Source organism: Semicossyphus pulcher, unplaced genomic scaffold (assembly GCF_022749685.1).
Source record: "Semicossyphus pulcher isolate SPU_LCO1_2020_fin unplaced genomic scaffold, fSemPul1.0.p SCAF_5, whole genome shotgun sequence".
NCBI lineage: Eukaryota > Metazoa > Chordata > Actinopteri > Labriformes > Labridae > Semicossyphus > Semicossyphus pulcher.
The window spans coordinates 15,695,347-15,722,149 of record NW_027211726.1 but is presented as its reverse complement, the minus strand read 5'-3'; the positions used below and the strand labels follow the sequence as shown (position 1 = coordinate 15,722,149).

At 41.4% G+C, this 26,803-nt stretch overlaps 1 protein-coding gene across 2 annotated transcripts in view; it reads right to left on the bottom strand.

Annotated features, from left to right (window-relative positions):
* Positions 1-5,282: 5,282 nt before the first annotated feature.
* Positions 5,283-26,803, bottom strand: part of triqk (triple QxxK/R motif containing) — a 40,570-nt gene continuing 19,049 nt past the window's right edge. For both annotated transcript variants that reach the window (XM_069681696.1, XM_069681695.1), the window contains exons 2-4: positions 26,610-26,684; positions 14,353-14,438; positions 5,283-7,209 (exon numbers count right to left, since the gene is read on the bottom strand). In XM_069681696.1, the coding sequence (XP_069537797.1) occupies positions 7,102-7,209; positions 14,353-14,438; positions 26,610-26,670 (255 nt within the window). In that variant the 5' untranslated portion in view covers positions 26,671-26,684 and the 3' untranslated portion in view covers positions 5,283-7,101. The remainder of the gene's footprint in view (positions 7,210-14,352; positions 14,439-26,609; positions 26,685-26,803) is intronic.

The following is a 26,803-nucleotide window of genomic DNA, read 5'->3' as shown; positions in this document are numbered from 1 at the left end:
TTAAGGCATTTCCACTCTTCCACTTTTGAAACCAATGGCTAAGTCTACTTCTAATATACAGTCTTTGGTCTGATTCAACCACTACTGCTCATCAACAAGCAGTGGTTAGCAACTAGCTGGGGACTATAGTGGCGCATTAAGCAGCTGAAGAGCCAGAGGTTTCCCTCAGGAGTTGGTGGAGACCAAAACGGAGCAAATGGAGAATAATAGCAGAGGTGCATTCATTACATTTGCCATATTATCTTTATAAAATGTCAGTGGTTTACAGCTAATTGGTTGATTTAATAGGTGCACGCACATTTAAATATGCCAACAATACAAATAACTGTGTGCATAAATACAGAACTAAACTAAGTAGAAGTCGAAGAGCTGGATGGCTGATGGTTGGGAAACCAAGTGAGCCTCTGTGCTACGTGAATGCACTCATCAGTGCTTGCCTACTCTCTGGAACAGTAACTCACAGAGAGAGACGGAGGAAGCTGAGATCTCCTTACTTCCTTCTGCAAAAACACAAGAAACCGGGAGAACCAGGAAACAACCTGTTTGTATTATTCCCTCAGGTAATCCCACGCTCACTGGTGCATGACCAAGCAGACCACTGTGGTAAACACAGCACCACTGCTGTTTCTCTGAGGCTTCGCTTCGCTCTCTGGAAACAACTTTGTGTCTTGGTCTTCCACAAATCTCAGACAATTTGAAGACACTTTTAAAGTCTCTGAGACATAACATGCGAGATGTTTGTTTTGTTTATGAAATATAGTCTTGTGAGTTTCTGGAAGGGTATACTGAACTACGCAGACAAGCCATGGCCAAATTTGGTATCTGCCAGTGAAGCTTATTCCCTGATGTTTAGTTCAGATATCTTTGATGTTTACTACAGCTTTCGTTGGCTGATAAACCGAACCAGAAAGGCACAACAAATGGATGCCCAAAACAATCAGCCCTAGAGAATCCACCAGAAAGCACCAGTACTTATTAGCTTAATGCGCTAACAGAGTCCTCAGTGCTCTCCTTTTCCCACTAACTGACGTGTACAAGAGGCCCGGCTCTCAGGTGAGTCAGTCTCAAGTGGCTCCTACTTGGATAGTTTACTCAGGGTGTCGAGTCTCCTGGGAACTGAGGGATAGGATGTCAGCTGCTGCTTCCTGCTTTAGCCAGTAACAGGAACTGGCTGAGTTCCAGTGTGTGCTCATGTGCGTGTGTATCTGTGTGTGTCTGTCAGACAGAAGACTGGGCAACAAGCCCAGGTACAGCAGAGCCCAGGTGTTCCTCAATGAAGAACACAATGAGCGTGTGCAAACATGGAGGGACAGACAGGCAAATGGAGAGGGATTGGTATCAGAGAGCACACCTGTTGTGCACCTGCCCTATCTGCTCATAACACACTCATTACGGATGCAGCATTTGTACACACACGCACAAGAACACAGAAAGGCAAAACTAGCTCATGCACATTCCCTTCAAATCACAACTATTGAGACAAATAAAAAATGCCTTGAGTTTGAGGCGGTAAAACTAAGCCAGAGTTTCCTATCGAGACACTTTCTCCGACCTCGAACAACTTCTGATCCTCTGCAACTTTTCTGTCACTTTCCCCCTGCCCTCGCTTCCTTTCTGCGCCCTCCCGCTGAGTTCTTCGCTCTCTGTGTCATTAGGCAGCGCATCAGGGATTAAGAAGGCGATGGGAGGATGTGATTCGCAGCAGAATCCGCTAAGTCTGGCATTACCACACACCTCACAAAGCACAGGGGAGTTTCTAATCCACCGCGCAGCGCAATCCCGCTAATGCATTCATATCAGACACACAGGCGGCAGAGGTCGGCGGAGAATTAAACACCAAAGTCTTGCTGTCAAGTTAAGCAGTGATGTGGTCATGTTGGTAATGACTATGGTAGGTAGAAATATCCTTATTTTTACTACATAATTCATTGACTTAAGTATATACATAGTGAATGATGTAGAATATTGATAGTTATTAGAAAATGAGAAATATTATCTTTTATGCCTTCTGTCATCATGAACCTGACTCCTGATGTCTGCACCAAAGTCCCTTACATGATAATCTGCATATTTGAATTTTAAACAGAGCAGCAGAAGCGCTGAAAGAAATTCAGTAAAGCAGCAAATCAATAAGAGGGGGGGGGAGGGGGAAAAAGGGGGGGGAGACATTATGTGTGAGACCAGCAGCGGTACTCTGTGACATGCTTCATCGCTCCTGTCTTCTCACTATATCTCCCTAATGGGAGCAAAGCAGTGTGTGTGTGTGTGTGTGCACGGATGTGTGTGTGAGAGAGAGATAGAGAGTGAGGGGAGGGGGGGGCGATGAGTCTCCCTGTCAGTAAGACTGGTAGAGAGAGTGTGTGTGTGTGTACATGTGTGTGTGTGATAGAGATAGGGACTAAATGAGCTCCTGGCGGGACTGACCCTCCTCACTTCTCACCGGTCCGTCAGAGAGACTGAGCGCTCCACTGGAGCATGGCCACAGCACGGTGTTGAATACTGAAAATACACACACACACACACACACACACATACAGGAGAAAGGCGTCTGCACAAGCCTTCTGTAATGCCCACATTCTCACAAATTTAGCACAAACAGAGGTGAACGCCATCTTAGAAACTAAAACAGAAAAGCAACCGAGGTCAGCGTGCAGTTCTGTTCACATGACGTCATGGCGCGCACAGAAAAAGTGACAAAATGCATGTGTTTGTTTCTGTCTTGAACAAATACCACCAGATCCAAACCGTGCATTGTCAAAATGTGCAGTGTCGGGTTCAGCAGCAGTCATAATTATGATTCATGTCTCTGTAAACAGCCATGCATGCACGAGAACGTTCCCTGCAGCCTAAAGTGTGGGAAAGTGAAGCATTACGCACATTATACGTGTGTGTGAGTTGTTGCACATGCAAGTTTCGGGCTAAGTGTAATTACTCTTGGTGACATACCTCACATGACTAATGGGTGGGATTTGGCTGCACAGCGTCGAGCTCATTTGTCACAGGATGGTAGGTAAAGCTTCAGCGCGCCTGTGGAACGCTGTTAAGGTCGTGCTCATGCAACGATATCGCCTGATTAATTTCATGTGTTTGACTCGAAGAAGTCAGCGAAACAGCATCAATTAGCAGAGATAAGTCACGTGACACGCTCCGACGTCATACGCGTGTCCTTTTGTCATTGCGGAGGATTAACTCTGCTGTGTGTGTGTGCGTGTCACTGAGGGAATCCTCTGTCAACATCCTCACAGTTACACTTGCTAACAAAAGGCTGTGACATGACATGCAGACCAATGAACACATCACTACAGTCAATACAATTTAATAACCCATCACTGATAGAACACTGCCGTTTATAGCTCGGCATTGAAGCGATCTAAGAGAAATAATGGCGAGCTTACACCCCATTAAAGTAAATCGACACGAGAATTTTTTTATTCATTAACTTTTAAGACTGAAAGTAACGACTTCACCTGCGTTTAACAGCTAAATATAAACCTTTAGGGATGAAGACGCATAAAACACCACTGGTAGTAAAGATAATGTCAAGGTGTAATCTGAAGAATACACTGCCTCAGCTGCTATTATGTTCAAATGTAACCTTCACTTTATATTATTTAATATTCCTAATTACAATAATAAATGAGCTACAAATAGGTTTAGTTATGTTCAAATGTAAAACAAAAAAAAACATACAGCTGCTTGTTTTATGCTGTCAGTTGATGCTTATGGCACTTTCTCTGCTTGTCAAACAGCTCAACAGGCTCAGTTTTACAAGAAATCTACTCAGTATGCTTATTTTCTCTAATGCATATTTTGGTACACAGACACTTGATTCTGATTGGTTAATTACGGTTTTCCAAGGTCTGTTATTTCTCGATAACAGACCTTTGCTATGAAAAACAGACCGTTGCTGGGGATGCGGCTTTAATCACACAATGCAGAGAACTAACTGTAATCATATCAATCTGACAAAGAAGTCTGGTAAGTTTGACATCGGTCTGTTTACAGAGGGAAAAAAAGATGGCACATGAAGTAAACATTAAACGGAACACACTTCAGGATACAGATGCGTTTAAAGACGGTGAATGGAAAAGAAAATGTCAACACACTCTGACAGTGACGAGACAAAAAACCTGAGTCAGCTGATTCCTGCGGCCCCATTCACCATGTCTTACTTCACCAGTCAGTGGAAATGTTTCCATTTAGTGTCAGTAAAAACAGCTAGCTTAGCTCATTTTAATGTGAGTATTATTAGCTTGGTGGGCTCATCTAAATGTGAGTAAAAACAGCTAGGTTAGCTCATTTTAATGTGAGTAATAACAGCTAGGTTAGCTAATTTTAATGTGAGTAAGGTTAGCTAATTTTAATGTGGGTAATAACAGCTAGCTTAGCTCATTTTAATGTGAGTAAGGTTAGCTCATTTTAATGTGAGTAATAACAGCTAGCTTAGCTCATTTTAATGTGAGTATATTAGCTAGCTTAGCTCATTTTAAGAAGGCTAGAGTTAACCCTTGCTGTGACGCAGGTCTAACTGTGAGTGTAACGGGCTATTTTTATAGGGAAAAGACAATCATTTTTAAATTAATAAAATAATTTCCAAATCAATATTTTGTGTCAAATGATTGATTTCATAAGTAAGCGAGATGGTGTATAGTGAGCCAGGGTTCCATTCTGCGATAACAACCTGTTACACATTATCCCTTTAAGTATTATCGGATGAAAAAGTCTCCAAATTGCTTACACATTGTGCATCTGTTACATTGCCTTAGAAGAGATGTATAATTTTGATGTAACATATGTAAAGTATCCCATCACTGAAAAATGACAAAGCAAATCGTTAATGTACATTAAAATATGTAATTATCGAATTCAAAAACAGCATAACATCATGAAACAGTGAAAAGAAGCTTGCTTTTTACCATGTCAAATATGGCTCAGAGTAAAGACTGGTAAGATTCCAGGTCATGTATGAAGGTCTATTATGCTGGGCTATCTATTGTTACACATTTGAGTGACACATGGTGGGGAGGAGGGGCACCAATATCAGTTAAAAGCCACTGAGTGAGGGTACGAGTGCATGCTTATCATAATGGTTTCTTGGACATGTCGTCTTTTACTAGAGGTCAGGAGGTCATGGGAGAAAGGAGGAGGAAACTGAAACCTCAAAATGTGTCTCACATTTCTGTCTCTGAGGTCACAACAGGCACAGAGATAAGACTTGTTTTTAAAAGAGAAGAAAAGAAGAAATGGACGTCACAAGGCCGCTTGTGTATTTGGTATTTGCTTTTTATTACAGTAATATAAAAGAGTCAGAGCCAAAACAACGCAGCGATTGACTTTTAAACAGCAGTATCGCTATTGCTAGTTAGAGTCGATGCATGTTGAGAAAAACATGGAATAGAAATATGAAAAAATATGCAATTTGAGAAAAATAAATGGACTAAATAAAAGCCCTTGACACTGCACTCTGCTGCCAACAAAGAATCTCTCAAACAGTGGAAGCACTTGGACTGAAAAGGTTAATGGAAGGTCAGTCCGTGCACACAGCAGCCCTAGTGCAACAAAGAGTTAAGCAGTGGGATAAAAAGGCTTTGACAAACCTTCGTATTTCTCTTGTAGTGACACAACAAAACATACATTTGACAAGAAGGAATGATCAAGGTGCTCGTCTCTGTAATTTCCATTCAAATGAAAGAACAGGATCATATTTGTAATGCTAATCCCGCCTTGGTGCTGCATGTATGTGCGGCGGGCAGGTAGAATGTGTTGTTCTGTATTCTGCACACATGTTCAATCAGGGCGAGGGCTTTGTGGATTCTAATCTCACACTTTGTGATCTGCAGATATCCGCCAGGAGAGGGTTTGTGCACTGGAATGTGAGGAGAGTGTTTGCCTCGATGTGACGAGAGGTTCGGCGGGAGATTTACATTTTTCTATTAGTGGAGACAACAGTGGGACGTGACTCCGCAGAATACGATTAAACAGAGCTCTGTCTCGACTGGAGTTTGGAAGACTTGAGTGAAAAGAGGCTTTTTTTTGTGCTCAATGCAGATTTTAGAACAGACGAGGTCACTGACTTTTTTTGGGAGAAGAAGCAGAGGTAAAAGATTTATCTAGAGATACCAAGTATCATTTATTCCTTCATGATACAGATTCCAATCCCTGGACTTATAAAGACTTGTACATATAGCATTGGCCAATCAGAAGTAGAATTTTTGGGGGCTTATAAATCATGTTATGTGATTGGTGCATTGACAGGTTTACACTTAAATACCAGGTACTGCAATTAGGGCCTGTGTCCACTAACGCCAATATTTGCGCCCACAACCTCAATTTCAGAGCGCTTCTCATCGATTCTCAGTGTTGCTAGGTTACGAAAGCTGTCTGGCAGCACTTTGATTAAAGGAAATTTTACAAAGAAAACAAAAACACTGGAAAGGAATCATGTCCTGATGTTAGCAGCAGCACGAGACCTGGAAATTGTACCCTCAAAAAAACGAAAGGATTAGCTTCTCTTCCGCCATTGTTGTGGACATCTTCCTGCCCTTTCTTGATTTTGATTGGTCGGTGAGGGAGAAGTGACATTGCTCTAGAAGTTGAACTATTTTTCAACTGACAGTGCTCTGGCCGCAGTGACAGAAAACAGCTGACGTTGAGGACGTTTTTGCGCTGAGGATGCTGAACTGCATTGGTGGCGCAAAAAACGCTGTTAGTGGACATAGGCCCTAAAGGCTGTATTGGAGGCCTTTACAGTATTTATATCGCTATCGGACCAACTTAAAACCATGATATAATGGGTGTAGAAGTGATACTGATGTTTATAGTTTAATTTTGTGTTCCCATGCAAGAAATAAAAGGAATGAAAAAAGTAAGCATCTTAATAGAAAACAGTGCACATCTCAAAAAAGGCCAGAAACTTCAGTAATTTGATGCATTGTGTCGTTTCCCCTGAAGAGGCAGTTCATTGTCACCGTGCCACCAAAAGTGTACATTATATTAAGGCTGACAGAATGTGGACCAACCTAAACAGGACTTCAGAGCAGCTGGGAGCTCCAAGACACAAGTCGTTTGACACAAAGGTGCCTGCACAATAACCACCTGTCATTAATCCACGTCCACATCCAGGTTGATCTCGGTGCTCAGGTTGAGGTAGAAGAAGGCGTAGACGCAGAGGACGAAGAACAGGATGGCTGCGATGACCAGGAACGCATCCTGAGTGAAGAAAGAGAAGATACTTTGTTCTTATAGTTTAAACAGTATCTGCCTAATCTCTTGTCTGTCTGTACACAAAGGAGCAGCTTGACTTTATTTGAATGTGTTTGTACTGTTCTATAATTATTATTATTTATCAGTGTCTATATTTGCCAAATCCCTATTGTCTTCCTTTCATCTAAATCCGCTGCGTTCCTGGTGGAGCTTATATAAGTGTGACTCTCAAATATATTGTTCATTAGCTTGTGTTTTTCTTTTTTTTAAAGACAATTGTAATTACAGAAGTGCCAATCATCACTTTCATTTGAGCCACTGAAGAAAAAATCTGTTTTAAAACAAACTCTCCTCTTTTACTTTACAAACATACTCTGGTGCATCACAGGTATGAAGCATGTCGACACACTTCTCCTGCCATTTTTCTTAGTTAAACTTTCTCCAACAAAATGCCCTATTTCTTTCTTCCTTCCTTTTTTTTGATTTTCTATTGGCTAATTGTCAAACAAATTGAGGCTTTCCAGAGGAGTGGCATTCAACTTGAAAATGGGAATTTGGAGCGCTCGTTCATTACGTGGCGCTCGCTCGATTACAATCTTCATCAGTTGGAGTTTCATTAGGGCCACTCAGAGTATTGAACAATGCCAGTTATTCTTTATCAAGAGAACTCATTAGCAGCAAACTTTCTAATCAACACTGGAGAGCTTGGAGAGCTTTAAACGAGTGCCGAGAAGAACACACTGATTGGGGGAAAGAGAAATATTTGATTTTGGAAATTAGTTTTTTGGATGCAAACTGGGCCACAGAGGTGGAAATGAAAAGTGAAGTGAAAGTATATACTGTAAACTATATGAGAATCAGTATGCGTGTCCCGTTATGTCTTATATGCATGAGTGACAGGCGGAGGTGACTCAAGGTTACAGAGAGGGAAAATGACAATCAGAAAAGCAGCAAACAAGACGAGACTAAAGAGAAAAAACGATGACAGATGTAAAAGAAACAGAGGTAACAAAAAAAATGACAATTTGAGAAAACATCAGTTCGGTAATTGCCATACGTACACGCACACACACACACACACACACACACACACACACACACACACACACACAGAGAGAGAGAGAGAGAGAACTGCAGATTCACCCACCAGCCAAACTGCAGAGAGAAAAGAGCCTGGAAAACAAAATGAGAGAAAACAAGAGCGAGATAAGACTCGGCACAAACGAGGGGTGGCGTGGGGGCTAATAATAATTCCTCTCTGACGAAGGGTGGGGGTGGGGGGGGCAATTAAAAGGCGTCGCAGCATCCGCAGCTATCTGTGTACGAGTTGTAGTGCCTAGTCATCAGCCGCATTGGTCTTCATTAGCCTCAGCCCACGTTTATCTGCATCCCGGCAGCCTCCAAACAGCTTTAAGTCCTCGCTTAATTGGAAAACTTTTAAATTTCATGCACTTTAGTTTCATATATTAACCGGCAGGCTCCCACCGCTTGATTTACTTTTCTATTTCGCCCAGGCCTTGGAGAAAAGAGAAACCGTTATCAAATCACGGCGGCTTGATTGTTTTCGTCTTTTTCTTGTGTTCGCTCACAGCTTTGAAAAACATGACAAAGAGGAGCGTTTGTAATTCTGCCGACAATATCTCAAAGTGTGTGCGACTCAGGTAAGCAGCTGAAACAAAAGGACCTGCGACATCGCAGTACGGGTTTTTTCCCCCTCTTACTTGGCTTCAGGTTTTCCGACTGAAAGACAACAGCTGGTTGCAGCGACTCGTCTATGAAAACAAGCTGGAGGGGTTTTGGTGAAAACACTCGAGTTGTAGGAAGCACCTGCACTTGATTGAGATCATTGTTTTCGAGGAGAGTGGCCCACTGTGTTGACTCCTGCCTCGCCTCGCAAACATATTTATACGCCCACACACACACACACACACACACACACACACACTCAGACGCAAACGCACAGCCTCTCTGCCCACATTCTGATGGAGACCTCTGGATGGGGCCCGAGCACATCATCATCTTCATCATGTGGCTCTCTCAGCGCCGGCGGCAGCTGCAGCACACTCGGCATGCTGTGAGCTGGGTCCCTGTCACCCTGGCGACAAGCCACAGCTCAGCAGACGTCCCCTCATCTGGCCCGCCTTTTATTCTCCTCCTGGGTTTGTTTGTGTGCGTGTGTGCGTGCGCGTGTGTGTACGTGTTAAGAAAGAGAGATTCGGTGTGCTCGTGGCTGAATGTGGGCGTCAGACGGCAGCGACAAACAACTGTTGGTTAGCATGTCTCATGTGTACAAGTCACAGCGACAAATAACCAGCCATTAGGTTATATTTCAGGTGGGTTTAATAAAAGCTGCTGATGATTTTATGGATTTGCTTTGTGGCTGTAAGAGCAGATTTTACACCTTGATATGAGAACAGCATCTTGCCAGAATTCAGCACGTGCATCTTGGATTCTTTATCTATTTCATATCTGTTCAGGGCATCACTACTTTCCCAGAGCCACGGCTTAAAAATTGCTTCTTTTGTCCGAAACAATAGTTGAAAAAAAGAGAGAGACACTCGAGTTACAACCATAACTTGTAAAACAGAAGCCCAAAAAAAAAATTTAAATTAAGAATGAGATGGAACGAGCAAATATGTGCGATCATTCAGCACTCAGTGTTTGCATCATAAGCTGCTCTCAATGTAACAATGAAAGGACTTCCATGACATCTGGTTACATTTATGATACGTACTGTTATCTAATTGCATTCAATGCTTCAAATACAAAATGCTCCAAAAACAGAAACGTTTCAGATACAAGAACCCTTCAAATAAAAGCCTTGTGTGCTGGAGCTACTTCTGGGGTGCTTCTTCTTCTTCTTCTCTCTCTAGGCAAACTGAGGAGAGACTTCCTGCCAGTTTCTTCATCTTTGCCTTCGTGACCTCATGCCATCCAGAGACGCTTCAAACACAAACATGCTACAAAAGCGCTTCAAATGCAAAAAGCATAAAATACAAAACGCTTAAAAAACAACAGAACCTGCGGGAACTGTTTCCGGGGCACAATAAAAAGTGGCCGACAGGAAACAGCCGGGACATGTCTGTTGTTGACACGGTTTGAGACTCATTTCAGTTATTTGTGAGTGGGGTTGAAAAATGTTCTAAAATCTGAGTTTATGTTGCTTTATTTTAACATTGTGATCACACGATTCAGACATCATATAGTAGGGATGTGAATTTGGGATGTTAATAACCGGCTAACCGACAATTAAAATGTACTTTTTGGTCCTCTTGAAGTCCTCTTTAGAAAAACAGCCGGGGACTGACAACAAGCTCTCCATCATGCACGCTCATTCTGATGCTCTCTCTCTAATGCTTGCAGACACACACACTCACGCACACACGCAACTAAGAGGTCAATTAATTATTATCCTCAGACATAACTACCTGTGGCATCGACAATCGTGTCCACAGACATTAATACACTGTCCATTACATAGAGCATAGAGCATACAGTCATGTCATCCAGCAGCGTCAATGAGTAAATAAGCATTTACAGTGTTCCTTTCTTTGACGGTCAGCACACAGAACTTTAATAAACATAAGATCCTGCCCGGACCTGACGACGTGCGCAGCCTGTGAGACTGACAGCGGAGAATACGGACAGTATCGTGATCTCCCAGGAGCAGAGAAATGCAACAAAGCTTTGTTTTTTCAGTTTTTAAACTGTTTAACTGATTATTTCATTTTTCTCTCCTCTCAGCTCAGCTAACGACAACAAACAGTGTGTTTCCCAAATATATAAAAAAATGTATTTAACCGTGTAACTGGTAGTGTTAACCGGTTAAAGTGCACACCCCTATAACATAGACATCTGCTGTTAACCTCTAAAGATGTGACTCATCTGTGCCCCACTTTAGAAATGCCAACTTCTCTCAATCTTCATATACCAGACTCGTGTTTTCATGTATAAATATGTACACTTAACGAATGACCTGCCCAGCTCTTTCCAGAATTTGTTTATGATTGACACTCAAATGACTTCCATCTTCCGTATTGTCGGACTTCTCTTAATCAATTTTCTTTGAAATACAGAGGAGCATCTCTTTGGAACAACCTACCTCCATCACTACAATCAACATCTACATTATCATCATTCAAAAAACATCTGAAAAGGACTCTAATTAGCCAAGACTTTTAACACTATATGGATACCATTTCAATGCATTCCACTCTGTAAAAATAATCCTCAGTCTAGTCAATATATCTTCAATAATGTTGTATTACTACTGCTTAGTCTCAAAATTTTGATCACTCAGGAAATTTTTGTTTTTATCTTTTAGTGATATTTACTCGGGGAGAAATCTTCACAAGCCTTTTTTGGCTTCTAACCTCTCCGGGACAATGTTAATCTCTTTTACTAATATTGTAATCGTCTGTTTTGTATGCGTGTATATGTGCAAATAAATAAATAAATAAACAAAACCTAGCGTTAGCATTATTCTTATTATTATTATGGAATAACGTTCAAGTTTTTGTATTTGCTGCACGTTTTCTAAATGCGGCGCATGTGCTTGTGTTTTGTGTGTTTGCAGGCGTTTTCCAAAGTCGCTGTGCGTTGAGCTCTCAGGGCCACCGTAGCAAACGTAACAACACCACCATAAAAACTCACTGAGTATTTGATTTATCTTATTATAAATTATTAAAGCATAAAAGGCTATAAAAGCTACACATTTCCATTTGCTATCTGACAACGCTCCTCACCCACTTGAATGTGTTTGAATGAGCCTCATAAAATAAATGGCCAGGGCGGATAACAGATCCAAAACTCTGCTTCAGCGAGAGGCTGCAGGAGACATGTTATGAATCAGCACACCAAACCTCATGGTTTATTCTGATGCTTTTTAGCACTGATTGTCAGTGTTTATAATAATTACTGCCTGCTTCCTTCCTGCTTCATGATTTAGGTTATAAAAGTGTTTGAACGTACGTGTACTGCAACCTAAAGACTGATTGGTGAAATTGGACGGATTTGCTAAAAGACTTTGTGGGGAAAACTGATTCACTCTTACGACATACACACAACGTACATTCACATATGACAGCTGGAACGTACCCAGAGTTATTATCTGTATCCTCCATCCTCTGCCAATTCTATAAGCACTTTTTCCCAACTTTCCAGACTCAGCGGCTAAATAAGACCGAGGGAACACACTGCAGAACTGAACAGAAGGCTAGAGTGCCAATTAGACAAGGCAGCAGGCTTGTTTCCTGCGCTGCAAGCGAGTGTGCTGGAGCTACTTCTGGGGTGCTTCTTCTTCTTCTTCTCTGGGCAAACTGAAGAGAGACTTCCTGCCAGTTTCTTCATCTCTGCCTTTCGTGACCTCACGCCATCCAGAGTTTGACGCAGCTGGACAGGAAACGTTTCCACGCTCGCACTCAGGCGGCAACAAGCTACCTCTGTGAACACACCATGAGTCACCGTGTGTTTAAGAACACACACGGGTGCAACAAGTGGCTGGTTCTGCCGCTTTCTGAGGTCAACGTTTTGTGATCGCTCGCAGTGAGAACAGAAGTTCTCCCTCTCTCACTTTCTCTCTCTCCGAGTCTCTCCATCCTTTTTTTCTGCCAACTTACCCAGACTGCCCTGCTACTAGGACAGCCCCGAGACAGCCTGGCCCGGCAGCTGCCAGATTCTCTGTGCCCGCAAGTCTGCTGGCCCTTCTGAGCTGCCAGCTGCATCTGAGAGCAGCGTCTCAACCGGGGGACGTGGGGAAAGAAGAGGAGAAGGAGGAAGAGAAGGGAAGAATAAAACTGGAACCAAATAATTGCTGTTAACTAAAGGTTCAAAGACAGAGAGGAGGGAGCTTTTTACCGTCATCAGAGCTGTGTAAAAATCACAACTATATAAAACGCTAAAAGGACTCGATGGGAAAGCGAGCATGACCAAATATCCATTACATTTGGGCTGAATTTCAATCGAACTCGGGGCCAAAGGGTCTGAGTGAGTTTAATATACTCGTCCCAGAGGTATTTTTAATCCGACCTCTGAAAATTCCCCCTCGTCTTGGGCGTGAAAACGCTGAATTATTCATAAGCAATATCAATATTTCAAGATATGGACTAATCTAATTGGATTAAAGACGTGCTTAATGAGGCCTTGCGTGTCTAAGAGATGCATATTTTAAAACCTGACCGTTTCACCCAGTGTTTAATCCTCACTGTGATTTGTTCGTGTCTGTGTACTACGCGCCAACTGAAGCTTAATGTGGAAGCGAAGCCTTTTAAAGTACTGTAAACACAACACATTATCAATGCCACGCAGGAAAATAAACAGAAACATGTCTGAATTATATATGTGACAGCTTTTTTTAACTTTTAACACCTGTGAAAAATCACAGAGGATTGATTTTTTGCAGTTTTAAAGCAGATTTACAGACTTTTAAATGTTGTGCGAGGGCTTACTCTACACGGAGAAACCTTGAAACAGTCAAATGTTTAATGGTAACTGTGTGCGGAGAAGCATAAACAGCTGGGCCACATTTGCCAGTGTGATAAACGCGGAGTCATCCATCTCTGGCTGCACAACGGCTCCTAATCTCTGCAGTGTGACACAGCAAGAGAGAGATGCGCTACTCTCTCCTGGAAACACCCTCGCCTCCCTTTACTTTAATGTAAGCATATTTTATGTGCATTCTTCTCGTTATATTTCCAGCTTCTCTGTCTTAGTATCTCCGTACGCCTCTCCACTGAACCTTTACCATTAAAAGATTAAGAAACCCTTTGAATTATAACCCTAGCAAGGATTCATAATGTGTTCAGAAGTTATGACAGAGTATTTCTACAGAGGACTCCTCCATTCCTTCCTTTTTTCCACTGATAGTTTAGGCAGGGGGCCACATCACTTCATTCCAGGTAGAAAGATATTGCCACATTCCCAAAAGACCTACAGTAAGATGTAACGGCGCTTAGAGTCTGGGATATGAAAAGCGATCTAGTGAGACACGCTCTCAGACAGGCAGACAAATGGAAAGAAGATGGTTGGCAGACAGACAGTAAAGCGGAATCACAGATGGGCCGAGACAGACAGGCGAGCGGAGATAGAGGAAGACGTGTGGATGCAGACTTCAGGAGTCCTGAGGAGAAAGTAGATCCAAGCCTGTCTCACCCTGAATCCGGAGGACGTCTTCTTTGCTTCGGCTTTCAGTCGTGTGGCCTTTAAGACCGACTTTGTCTTCTTGTAGTCCTGTTTACCTGAAAGACAGAAAAATCGAGTGAAATAAATTAGAAACGTCAGGTTTCAGCCGATGCTGCAAGCGGAGCAGAGACTTCAAGAAGTTGGAACGCATGAAAGGAAATAGTCCCTCAGACAGCCACCCGTGGAGGTCACAACTTCTTATTTTCACACTTCTGTTTGTGCAAATATTAATCAAGAAAAGGTATAACTCCCGTTTCATGTTCACATAAAAATCAAGGCTAAGTGTATAACTGAAATTTACCCACGTGCATCAAATATTCAGAGACTCTCCTCGAGCCCGAGCAGCTTAAAGTTCACCTGCGCCGGCTCCGCTTCCCGTGGGCTCGACTCTCAGGGGTGAGTCTTGTGGGCAAACAGGCCACCTGGCAGAGCATGTGTGTGTGTCTCCGCAAGTGTGTGTGTGTGTGTTAGAGAGCGTGCTGCACATGAGGCAGAGCCGGCTGTCTTGGTCTAATTAGAAACAACACGCTGCAGGAAAAGGAACTTTGCTAACAATAGGTTGGAAAGGCAACAGCTTGCTGAACAGTGTGTGCGTGTATGTGTGAGTCTCTGCGCTCAGTTTGGGGACATACAGGCCTTAAAGACGTTATTCTAGATGTTTAGTTCAGATTTAAATTTAGAACCGGGATTAGGGCAAAACTAGCGTAGAGTTGAGGTAAGGTAGTGGACGGTCCCCATAAGGAGAGAGGTACTGCAGATGTACGTGTGTGTGACAGAGACCAGGCCCCCAGGTCAGCTTACAGGTTCTCTCAGCTGGTGATGTGACATGGAGTTTATACTACCAGCCAATTAAGCCTGATTTACATCGAAAGAGGAGGAAGGAGAGAGGAAAGAAGGAGTAGGTATCCATCTGGAAAGGTTGTGGGAGAGAAAATGAGCTGGTGAGAAAGAAGAGGTAAGGAGGTGTGTGCGTGTTGTGATTCTAAAGACAGACTGGGATGCATACCGCTGAACATCACGTCTCCTGGCGAGCCCAGGTTCTCCTCTTCTGGAGACAAGCATGGAGGAGAGAGGAGATGACCATTAGCACTGCGTTAACCACATGCCTCCTTCTACTTCTCTTTCCCGGATATGTCTTTCTCTGTTTCTCCTTCCCTCCTGGTCCCGGACACCTCCTCCTCCTCCTCCTCCTCCTCCTCCTCCCTCTGACTCAGTGGAGGGCTAATAGAAATGGGAAGCATGTTGCCAGGAGCAGACAGAGAGCTAGTGGGAATTCATTAGGAGGGCCACTGGATGTCTCCTCCACTTGTCAGAAAGTGGAGAGGGAGGGGGGGATTTGATTGGAGGGCAACTCAGGTTGATCACCATTCACAGAAATCGTTCCGGGGCTTACAGACCGAGCATGTCTGCTTGTAGGACTACAAGAAGCTACATTAAATGTTCAATATCTGAGGAAAAATACAGAAAGCCAGATGGTGTGAAACATGTAAAAATGTGCAGAGAATGACGTTTGCTGAAGCTTAACTCAATAACTTGCTTACTAAGTGGCTGCTACAAACAAAGATTTGTAAAGCTTCTTTAACTCCTTGGTAAATCGTTGTAGCTGCCAAGCTAACTACAAACACACGCTAGCATAATGGGAAAATGTTAGCTCTAGTCAAAAAGCTCTCAAAGCTTCTTCTAATTTTCCCACTGATGAAAGCCTTTACATTTCAGTATTATAGTAAAAAATCACAAGCAGCGCCCAGTTAGTGACGCATTTTCCATCAGCCAGCAGTGGTTGGTCTGCCAGAGAGGGTAGGCGGAGCTAAGCGGCTGCTTTTCCGGTCTCTGCAAGTGTTGCGAGTAAACAGTAATCTACTATGGCTGAACAAACAAAGAAAAGATCGATGACTACAGATACAACTTCAAAAATAAGTGAAAATCCAAAGAAAAAGAAACAAACTCGACGCTCAGATGAAGGCAAACAGTCTAAAAAGGAAAGCGACCGTCAGCGAGGAAAATCAAGAGTTACAACCGGAGCCAACCGTGGACGTCACACATGCAACACTTTGGACTTCTGGAATGTGTGCTCCTGCAATTACCGCTTATCGCCAGAGGTGCCGCCAAAGAGAACGAAACTGAGATCTTCAAGTTTACCACTTTAACTCCTTTAATTCAACTCCTGTAAAAGAGCGCCATCACAGCAGAAACCTCCAAAGGAAAATGAATCCTTGTCTCTTTGTGAATACGAAATTTTACAGGCTACGAAACTGCTAGCAGGGCTAGTTAATAAACCATTATAGCTGCCAAGCTAACTACAAACACACACAAGCATGATACTTTTAGTCTGTCAAATAAGCTCTCCAGGCTTCTTCTGTTTTTTCCGTACTGGTCAGTTTATTACCATTTTGTCCATACTGTCATTTACTTACAAATTACTAGAATGCGAGAATCCCTCGATATCAAGGTTGCTAACTGGCAGTGAAGTGGCTGATTTTAGAACTACAAGCAGCTGCATGAAATGTTAAATATCAGAGGAAAAATAAAGAAAGCCAGGTAGTGTGTGCAATGTGTAAAAATGTACAGAGAATGACATTTCCTAACATTTACAGAATTGTTGAAGCTTAACTTGCTAACTTGATGCTAAGTAGCTGCTACAAACAAAGACTTGTAAAGCTTCTTTAACTCCTTCATTAATTCAACTCCTGTAAAAAGGGCCCCATCAGGCTAGAAACTCCCAAATAAAATTTGAATCAGTGTCTGTTTGCAAATACGTAATTTTACAGGCTACAAAACCGCTAGCAGGGCTAGTTGGTAAACCATTGTAGCTGCAAAGCTAACTACACATGCTAGCATGATGTGAATATGCTAGCTCTAGCAGTCACAAAGCTCTCCTTGCTTCTTCTATTGTTTCCCGTACTGGTCAGTTTATTCCCATTTTGTATATTTATTTACGCGTTACTATAATGCGAGAATCCCTCAATATTAAGGTTGCTAACTTATAATGGAGTAGCTATTAGTCAATGGCGTGATTTAGCAAGTTTAGTTTAGATGTGCTTGCTCCTTGTCAGCTTAATAAGCCTTTGACTGTGCCTTTAAACTTTTAAATAACAACACTATCTACCTTTAAGTAATGCAGTTATGAGTAAGATCATCATAAGCATAAACCAGGTTACCTCGGGGGGGAAAATGTAGACATCCACAATCTCTGTTTTGCTACCGTCCTCTACCCAGTGCTGGAAAACAAGCTGTACTTTCTGTTTTCACTGTGTCTGGCTATCTGTGTCCTCAGGGTACCTTTTCAGCAGAAAAATGCCCAAGGATACTCAAAGACAGAGCAACATCAGAACTTAAGCAAGCTGGGGTTTAAATATCAAAGGCAGATATCCCACAAACCGCTTCCAAAACACACACCTGTGCCGCTCGTTCCCGGGGCTAAAACTTGTTTCAAGTAAACACGGAGAAATTACGTTTATATGCAAAAATTCATCCGAACCTAATAAACCCATAACCATCTGCTAAGAATCAATACTTAATTGGAGCAGAATCCGAATAATTAGAGTATGAAGAGTTGATCTGGAGGAGGACTGAGGATTACATCAGGCTGTGTAAGGTATTGTAATGTTGTTGTGTTACAGCGGGGCGCGCCTTAAAGCCTCATGGTGCCTTTCTCCTGTGGTTTGTTTGCGTGGGTCTGCAGCTCTCACACACACACACACACAGTCCTGATGATATTGCAGTGGGCTTATGAGCTCTGCTATTTGTCATTGCTGTTCCCCATAGTGCACCAGCGCTGTAGACACTTTCTGTCACCAATTATCTACCTGCGCTGGGCTCCACTCCCGTCCCTGCCTGCCTCTGCCTGCCACACTGAAAAGGCATCACTGTCCTCCTGTACAGCAGCCACGATGATTTCTCTCACAGGGACATCAGCCAAAAGAGTGTCCACTGAGCGTGCCTTTCATTGAAGGCGTCACTGATTTCATGTAAAGAGGACAGGAGGAAAGTGAAGGTGGCTCTCTTCTCTCACATCTGCAAAGGTTAGACGACATGGACGATACACCCGCACATTAAAAAGAAGAAGCAGTAAGCAGACAAACCCCAGCACAGGATAACTTCTGCGGGCGGAGGAGACAGATGATGGAGGGAAACGTAGGTTACAAATAAACTAGTTTCCCTGTTTCCTCCTGACATTTGCCTGAGTGCTTTAGTGCTGTCTGTTAGTGAGAGAGGAACAGATGTTGGATAACATTTAGTCGCTCTTATGAATTACTTGTTGTTGTCGTACTATGTGATTTGTCTTGTGAGTCGCAGTTGTTTGAAACTTTGTCACCAACAGGAAATATTTAGTCAAATTTTAAATATAAAAAAAAGCCTTGCGATGAAAATTGAGACTTCATCAGTGTTACACAAAATACAGTTCACAGTGACACGAGAGGAAGCCATTCTTTATTTATTCAGATGTGATATACACTGTAAAAAGGATCAGTCATAGTAACTAAACTAAGCATTTTAAATGTTGTGATAACTTAATATTTTGTGTTTATGTCTCACAGCTAGAAGGTTATCGGTTACAAGTTGGGTAAACTAAAGGATAACAAGTTAATTTAACTAGAAACATTTTATGTTTTGAGGTGAGACAAATTTATCTTAGCTTATCTTCTCAAGTTAAGTCAACTTAAAATTTGAAGGCAGCCCGGACACTAACTTTTTTTAGTTCAAACAACAAGTGTTTTTTTACAGTGTAGAAGATAATCATTACCAGACAGACTCTATTAACTAACACAGGCTATATAGTCTTGGCTGCACAGACATACTGTAAGCCGTGTACACACCAAAACACATTACGTTTAACTGTATAAAGATTCAAGTATCATTTTAAGCAATGTTAAAATTCTGATGGGCTTGACAGGCAGCAAACTATCTTTGACCGCGTCATGGTACAACAGTCACTTTCCTTATGCTTAGTTCAGACTTCATCTATTTGTGGTAAAAAGTAAGTCATGACTTTTACAACTTACTGACTTCTTACAGCTGCCCACTGAAGTTAAACTTCTGACAGCTGCTCCATCACTGAACTGAAACTGTTACTTTACCAGCTAATAAAGAGCTGAGCCACCACAATTACATTCCTACAACGCACACTATCAATCAATCAATCAAACTGTATTTGTATAGCACCAAATCATAACCAATGTTATCTCATGACACTTTACAAAAAGAGCAGGTCTACACGTTACTCTTTTTATATTATGAAGAGAGAGACCCAACATGAATCCACCATGAGCAGTACTATAACATTAACTGTTTCCTGAGTTGCTGCCTTCTTGTTATATGTCTGTCCCTGTTTGCACGTGTCAATCTCACATCAGCTACTGCTGAAATAAGTCCACTCTGCATCATCGGCCCTGTTTACAAGATACGGCAACCCAACCCATTTCTGTACGACCAGCACTTAATGCTGGCTTTAACAATTAGTTATGAGTTGATTAGTTTTTTCTTAAAGCACAAACATCCTGCTAATTAACTCTAATGCCATTTAGCCATTCAATATCTTCTTTACATATTGCCTGTGTTTCAAAAATGGGGGGTGGTTATCAGATGTTATCAATACAGGTATCGATACCAATGCTGCTCATCGATATCGATACTTTGTGATACTTTTATCAGTACTACTCTCCATTATTTGGTGCAAAAAACAAAGACATGTCTTTATTCGGGTGTTTGATAATGTGCCTCTGGAAGGGGGGTTGTTACTGGACTTAAGGGCTGTGGTCATTTACAGTAAATGTAGGAACAGTAACAATCATAAGCAATACAACATTTTTTCTGGTTGTCATGGCAACTCAAAATCTACACTTTACTAGGAGAGGGATGCCAGCTACGTAAGAATGAAAGCATTAAATAAGACAGAACGTTAAATACAGATAGGAGCACTGTTTGTCCATGAGCTTATTGTACTTTTGGTACTGACCAATCACGTACCAGTAAAAATACTGGATACCCATCCCTCAACATGGCAGATTTCTTCTCTGAATAAGCATCATGAAGGCAAAATGACTAAATACAAGCATACAAGTGTGTTAAGAGAAAAAAAAACATACCTGAGGAGTACACTGTGCGTGTGTGTGTATTTATGTCCATGGGGACTAAGCGTGCTGCATATGCACTACATGCACGACGATGGGGTGATTTGGACAGACAGACCAGCGTCCAGTTCTCTCTGAGAGCTCTGGGGAAACTGGGCCAACACGCTGGCAGCGTGTCTGACAGTTCCTCATACTTTGCTTTGCTTCCGTGTCTGTGCAGCATGCCGGCCAAATAGTCAGCGGCCACATGGTGCGGATCGCTGGCATCTGCCAGGACGCATGGAAGTGGAACTGGAGATGCCAGACACATGGGAGATATTTATGACTGGTTCTTTGCATCGTGTGAGGCCAGGAGAGAGGAAGAAATATCTTCTAAAACATGTGATTTCTAAAGTAAAAACATTAAAAATAACTTGGAATCAAGTCTTTAAAAGCTACTAACTTCTAATTTGCTATCCTGTACTTGAAACTTTGGGTGTCTTTATCTGAGTGGACAATTACAGGAGTTATTCTTACTCAAACAGAGTGACCACTTGCTCTTCCGTGTTAGAGCACTCCAGCTCTACCTCTCCTGAAGGCAGCTTGTCACAGTCAATTATAAGAGGCTTAATAATGGTATTTAAAAAGAGAGTGTCAACAGTGGCCTCTTGATGGCCATCTGACATGACAAAAGCTCTCCAGCAGAGATGATGGCACGGCTCAACAACCAGCTCGGACTACCGCTGATGTTCTGTGAATGAGCCACCCCGTTACCATTTCAAATTACCATGTGGGCCGGTTCCAGCTCTGAAAAGACCCAGCCCCATGCTATCTTTGAAGATTTCGTTTTCCTCTCTGGTGTCTTTTCACCTCTCTCTGTTTTCCATCCTCTCTGTTAAACAGGGGGTTCACTGAAATAGCCTGATGGAGGATATTCTCAGTAAAAACAGTAGAAATTGAGGGGCTGGAAGTAGGCGGAGGTAAATAAAAGACAACAAAAGTGTCCATAACACCTGTATTACATGTTCTTGAATTGATGAGATGTGCAAAGAAACAAAACACTAAATGCAAATGAAAAAAACAGACTTTCTGTGCTGATGGACGTATGAGACGAGCTGGTTATGGTATTTCTGTCTCTTATTTGTTGACCCAGCAGGGCTTTACTCAATAGCAGACAGTTAAAGGACACCTAAGGGCTTAGAAATACTATTCCTTAGTCCCAGTATGAAAATACACACAACCATTATAAAGCTTTATGAGACCCCAGCCCTTAAAGAAAGGTAGAATAAATAAGATAAGTCTCAAAAGGCTGTAATCTACAACAATGTCTTAGGCCCACCATAAAGAAAAAAAACAATCTGAGATTTCAGGAATAAAGTTGTAATATAACGAGTAAAAACGTTATATTACGAGAAATAAAGTCGTAATATTACGAGAAATAAAGTCGTTAGATTACGAGGGACAAAGTCGTTATATTACGAGAAATAAAGTCGTTATATTACGAGGGACAAGGTCGTTATATTACGAGAAATAAAGTCGTAATATTACGAGAAATAAAGTCGTTATATTACGAGGGACAAAGTCGTTATATTACGAGGGATAAAGTCGTTATATTACGAGAAATAAAGTCGTTATATTACGAGAAATAAAGTCGTTAGATTACGAAAAATAAAGTTGCTATATTACGAGGGACAAAGTCGTTATATTACGAGAAATAAAGTCGTTATATTACGAGAAATAAAGTCGTTATATTACGAGAAATGAAGTCGCTATATTACGAGGGACAAAGTCGTTATATTACGAGAAATAAAGTCGTTATATTACGAGGGACAAAGTCGTTATATTATGAGAAATAAAGTCGTTATATTACGAGGGACAAAGTCGTTATATTACGAGAAATAAAGTCGTTATATTACGTGGGACAAGGTCGTTTTATTACGAGAAATAAAGTCGTAATATTACGAGAAATAAAGTCATTATATTACGAGGGACAAGGTCGTTATATTACGAGAAATAAAGTCGCTATATTACGAGAAATAAAGTCGTTAGATTACGAAAAATAAAGTCGCTATATTACGAGGGACAAAGTCGTTATATTACGAGAAATAAAGTCGTTATATTACGAGAAATGAAGTCGTTATATTACAAGAAATAAAGTCGCTATATTACAAGAAATAAAGTCGTTATATTACGAGAAATAAAGTTGTTATATTACGAGGGACAAAGTCGTTATATTATGAGAAATAAAGTCGTTATATTACGAAGGACAAAGTCGTTATATTACGAGGGACAAGGTCGTTATATTACGAGAAATAAAGTTGTAATATTACGAGAAATAAAGTCGTTATATTACGAGAAATGAAGTCGTTATATTACAAGAAATAAAGTCGTTATATTACAAGAAATAAAGTCGCTATATTACAAGGGACAAAGTCGTTATATTACGAGAAATAAAGTCGTTATATTACGAGGGACAAAGTCGTTATATTATGAGAAATAAAGTCGTTATATTACGAAGGACAAAGTCGTTATATTACAAGGGACAAGGTCGTTATATTACGAGAAATAAAGTTGTAATATTACGAGAAATAAAGTCGTTATATTACGAGGGACAAGGTCGTTATATTGCGAGAAATAAAGTTGTTATATTGCGAGAAATAAAGTCGCTATATTACGAGGGACAAAGTCGTTATATTACGAGAAATAAAGTCGTTATATTACGAGGGACAAAGTCGTTATTATGAGAAATAAAGCCTTTATATTACGAGAAATAAAGTCGTTATATTACGAGAAATAAAGTTGTTATATTACGAGGGACAAAGTCGTTATATTACGAGAAATAAAGTCGCTATATTACAAGGGACAAAGTCGTTATATTACGAGGGACAAAGTCGTTATATTACGAGAAATGAAGTCGCTATATTACAAGGGACAAAGTCGTTATATTACGAGAAATAAAGTCGTTATATAACGAGGGACAAAGTTGTTATATTACGAGCTACTGAGCTATATTTGTTGAACACACCTGGGAGCATGAAAACATAGCATAGCATGTACCTCGCTAGAACATGTCAGATCTAGCCTCCGAGGTTTTGCTGAAGACTGTTACCGTATAACATGTAGAAATACACAAGCATTACACAGCTTTATATTTAGTACCGGTTTCACAAATACAAAATGCTGAATCTTTTGGCACATCAGCACCACTTTGTCACAACTATCAGGACAAGTTTTTTTATTTGAAAATGAGTTCTGATTTTAGTTATTTTAGCGGAGGTGGCTGGCTGCTCTTCTGATATTACCCTTCAAAATAACAAAAGCATGTGCTGCAATTGACAAAAAAAAAGTGCAAATATAAAAACTTGCATACACAAAAACTGTTGAAGAGCCCTGTTGACACAACAGGAACACCAGGAAGTATAAAGTCTGGAATGATCAGAGGATGTGAATCACCAGGGGCCAACAAACCACCCTCCAGCAGGCAGATGGGGACCAGTTAAAGGCCATGTTTGACCCAATCTAATGAAACGGATGATGTACGGAGGATTATTGAGAAATTCTCTGAAACAAAAGACAGAAAATCCTTCTCTGTGCAAGCTCGAGTTTGATGAAAATGCTCTAAAGCTAAAAAGACAAACTTTGGACATGCTCCGAGGAATCGCAAGGATATAAAAAAATGATGCCATATTGCTAACAATTTGCAGACTGTTTCTTGGGTCAGGACTTAAGTGAGGACACATAGCAGGGCTTTTTTAAGAGTCTTGCACCATGTGCTGTAAAAATCTTCTTCCTTGAATCAGAAAGTGGGCACCGTTTGTGCTTAATAAAACTACTTGGTCACATTTAGCGTTTGCAGTATGCCGCTGCTGGGATTTGAAGTAGAGACTTTAAGCCTTTAAGGAGAACACTGCGTCCCTTTGTGTTGGCTTCACTCATAGCTGCTCACAATTATCCAGCTTTGCCATTGGCAACCTTTTGCTTTTGCTCCCAAAGAGGAAAACAAAAACAGAAGGACGTGATATGAGCTGTGATCTTCAGAACCACAGCTGCTCACGCTAAAGGGACCAAAGTTTTCATTGATACCGACCATATTGCCTCAGTTAGGCCTCAGTGTGGTGAGGGGAAAGATGGGGAAACAAAATACCGCAGGACTTGAGTGGTGTTAAAGTTTGACAGAACAGCTTCTGACATGATATCAAAGGGGCACATTTTTAAGCGTTGCATTCACTGTCCGTCAGAGAAATGCTCGTCTCCAAGTGTAATAACCTCCGCGGCTTGTATACTGGTTCTAATTCAGTGAGTCTGGTTAAAGTTTATTTCAAATCCACTACAAATTGGAAAAGTTTGACGACTGCGCAGAGAGATTATGCTAATTTTTGCTTAGCCGACGCTAATAAAGGTCTTCAAAAGAGTTGGGCTGTCAGGCCGGGATGTGAAACTACAACAGAGCTGCTACAACATGATTTCATGTGTGATTTACTGTGTGTGACATTAGCTGGTCTCTGTGAGGGAATGCAGAGTTTATTACCGTGTTGTGACATCAAGCACATGATTTATGTGGAAATAGAGTTACACAACCAGTCGGAAAAAAAGCTGTCAGAAGGCATCATGAACTCATTTACTGCATGTTTGGTTTTAATTGTTAGGTTATATATTGATTAAGTTTGTGATTGAACTATCAATCATTTTAGGACATGTTACAAACATTTACTTTATTTATGGGACCCGAAAGCAGAGAGAATTTAATTTATTTAATCAAACAAAGAAAAGCAAACTGAGCTAGGGCTGTCACGGCAACCGCATCGCCGCAATACCACAGTTATGTGACGCCAACCACGGGCTGGGCCAAGTGAACGTCATCGCTGCTGTTTTTTTTAAATGCAATTTGATGCATAAAAATCTAAAGGGACACAGTGAACTCACTATCCATTCGTCCTAGGGAAGCAGCTCATCTTTCCATACAGAACAAAACATTATGAACAAGCTCTTTAAAAAATCACTGTAATCAGCAAAAGAAACCTGGCTGTTTCAACCCTCTGCGCATCTAATCAGCGCAGACAAGCCCGTGTGCAGTCTTGCGACATGCTAGTTTAGCTGCTACAACAAAAACTAGCGATTTTATTTTTACAATTAAAAAGGTATAATCTCGAAGATCTCAGTTTCGTTCTCTTTGGCGGCACCTATGGCGATAAACTGTAATTGCCGGAGCACACTTCCCAGATATCCAGAGTGTTGCATGTGTGACGTCCACGGTCGGCTCCGGTTATAACTGGTCGCTTTCCTTTTCAGACTGTTTGCTTCATCTGAGCGTCGAATTTGTTTCTTTTCTTTAGATTTTCACTTATTTTTGAAGTTGTATCTGTAGTCATCGATCTTTTCTTTGTTTGCTCAGCCATAGTAGATTACTATTAACTCGCAACACTTGCAGAGACTGGAAAAGCTCCGCCTACCCTCTCTGGCAGACCAACCACTGCTGGCTGGTGGACAACGCGTCACTAACTGGGCGCTGCTTGTGATTTTGTCCACGAAAGTCACCACAGACACCCAGTCTGTAATACTGCAAATGCAAAGGCTTTCATCAGCGGGCCATAGGCTCAATCACCATTGTGTTCGGCGATAGATAGTGACTTAACAGACATTTACTTAAATGTAAATCTTCCAGATAATATCTTTAAGGAGACGAACTCAGTTGTGGTTAATAAACTTGCGTTTCCACCGCTCATGCTCTGTTCACTCATTTTGATGATGTGTTACAGTCTGGGGGACGCAATGTAGCGGCGGTTACCTGCTGAACCACAAGGGGGCGTTAGTGTTTCACCGCGGTTAGAAAGATTGAGTACCGTGACAGCCCTAAACTGAGCGTTTCTGTACATCTGTTTTCTGATGTTTTCTGAATGATCGCTTTTTGACTGATTTCACGATTAATTAAATCGTCTTAAAAAAATTAATTGGACAAATGCTCGTCAATTTCCAGGAGCCCGACATTTTTTTTATACAACTAACCGTTAAAATAAGCCAAAGACGCTTCGTTTGCTGTTATAAATGACATTTCTGCTTGTAAAATCTCAGAATACATTAACACCTTATCAAAGTGGTTGAAGATTCTTTTTCTTTTGATCGAGCGACAGAGTAATCGATTATTCTGTGCAGCTCTAATCAGGATTAATGAAAACTCACCGATCTGTTTTCTGTACTGATCCACTGGTAGTCTGGTCGCACTGGCGTCCTTCTTCCCCATTCTCCTTCTTCAGCCTGTCAAAACATGAGAAAAAAAACACAACCTTATAAGTGAGAGGATTCCACAGCTGGTCGTCACCGTTACACCTGATCATTCTGTTTAATTAAATACGCATATACGTAGCTCCGCTCCT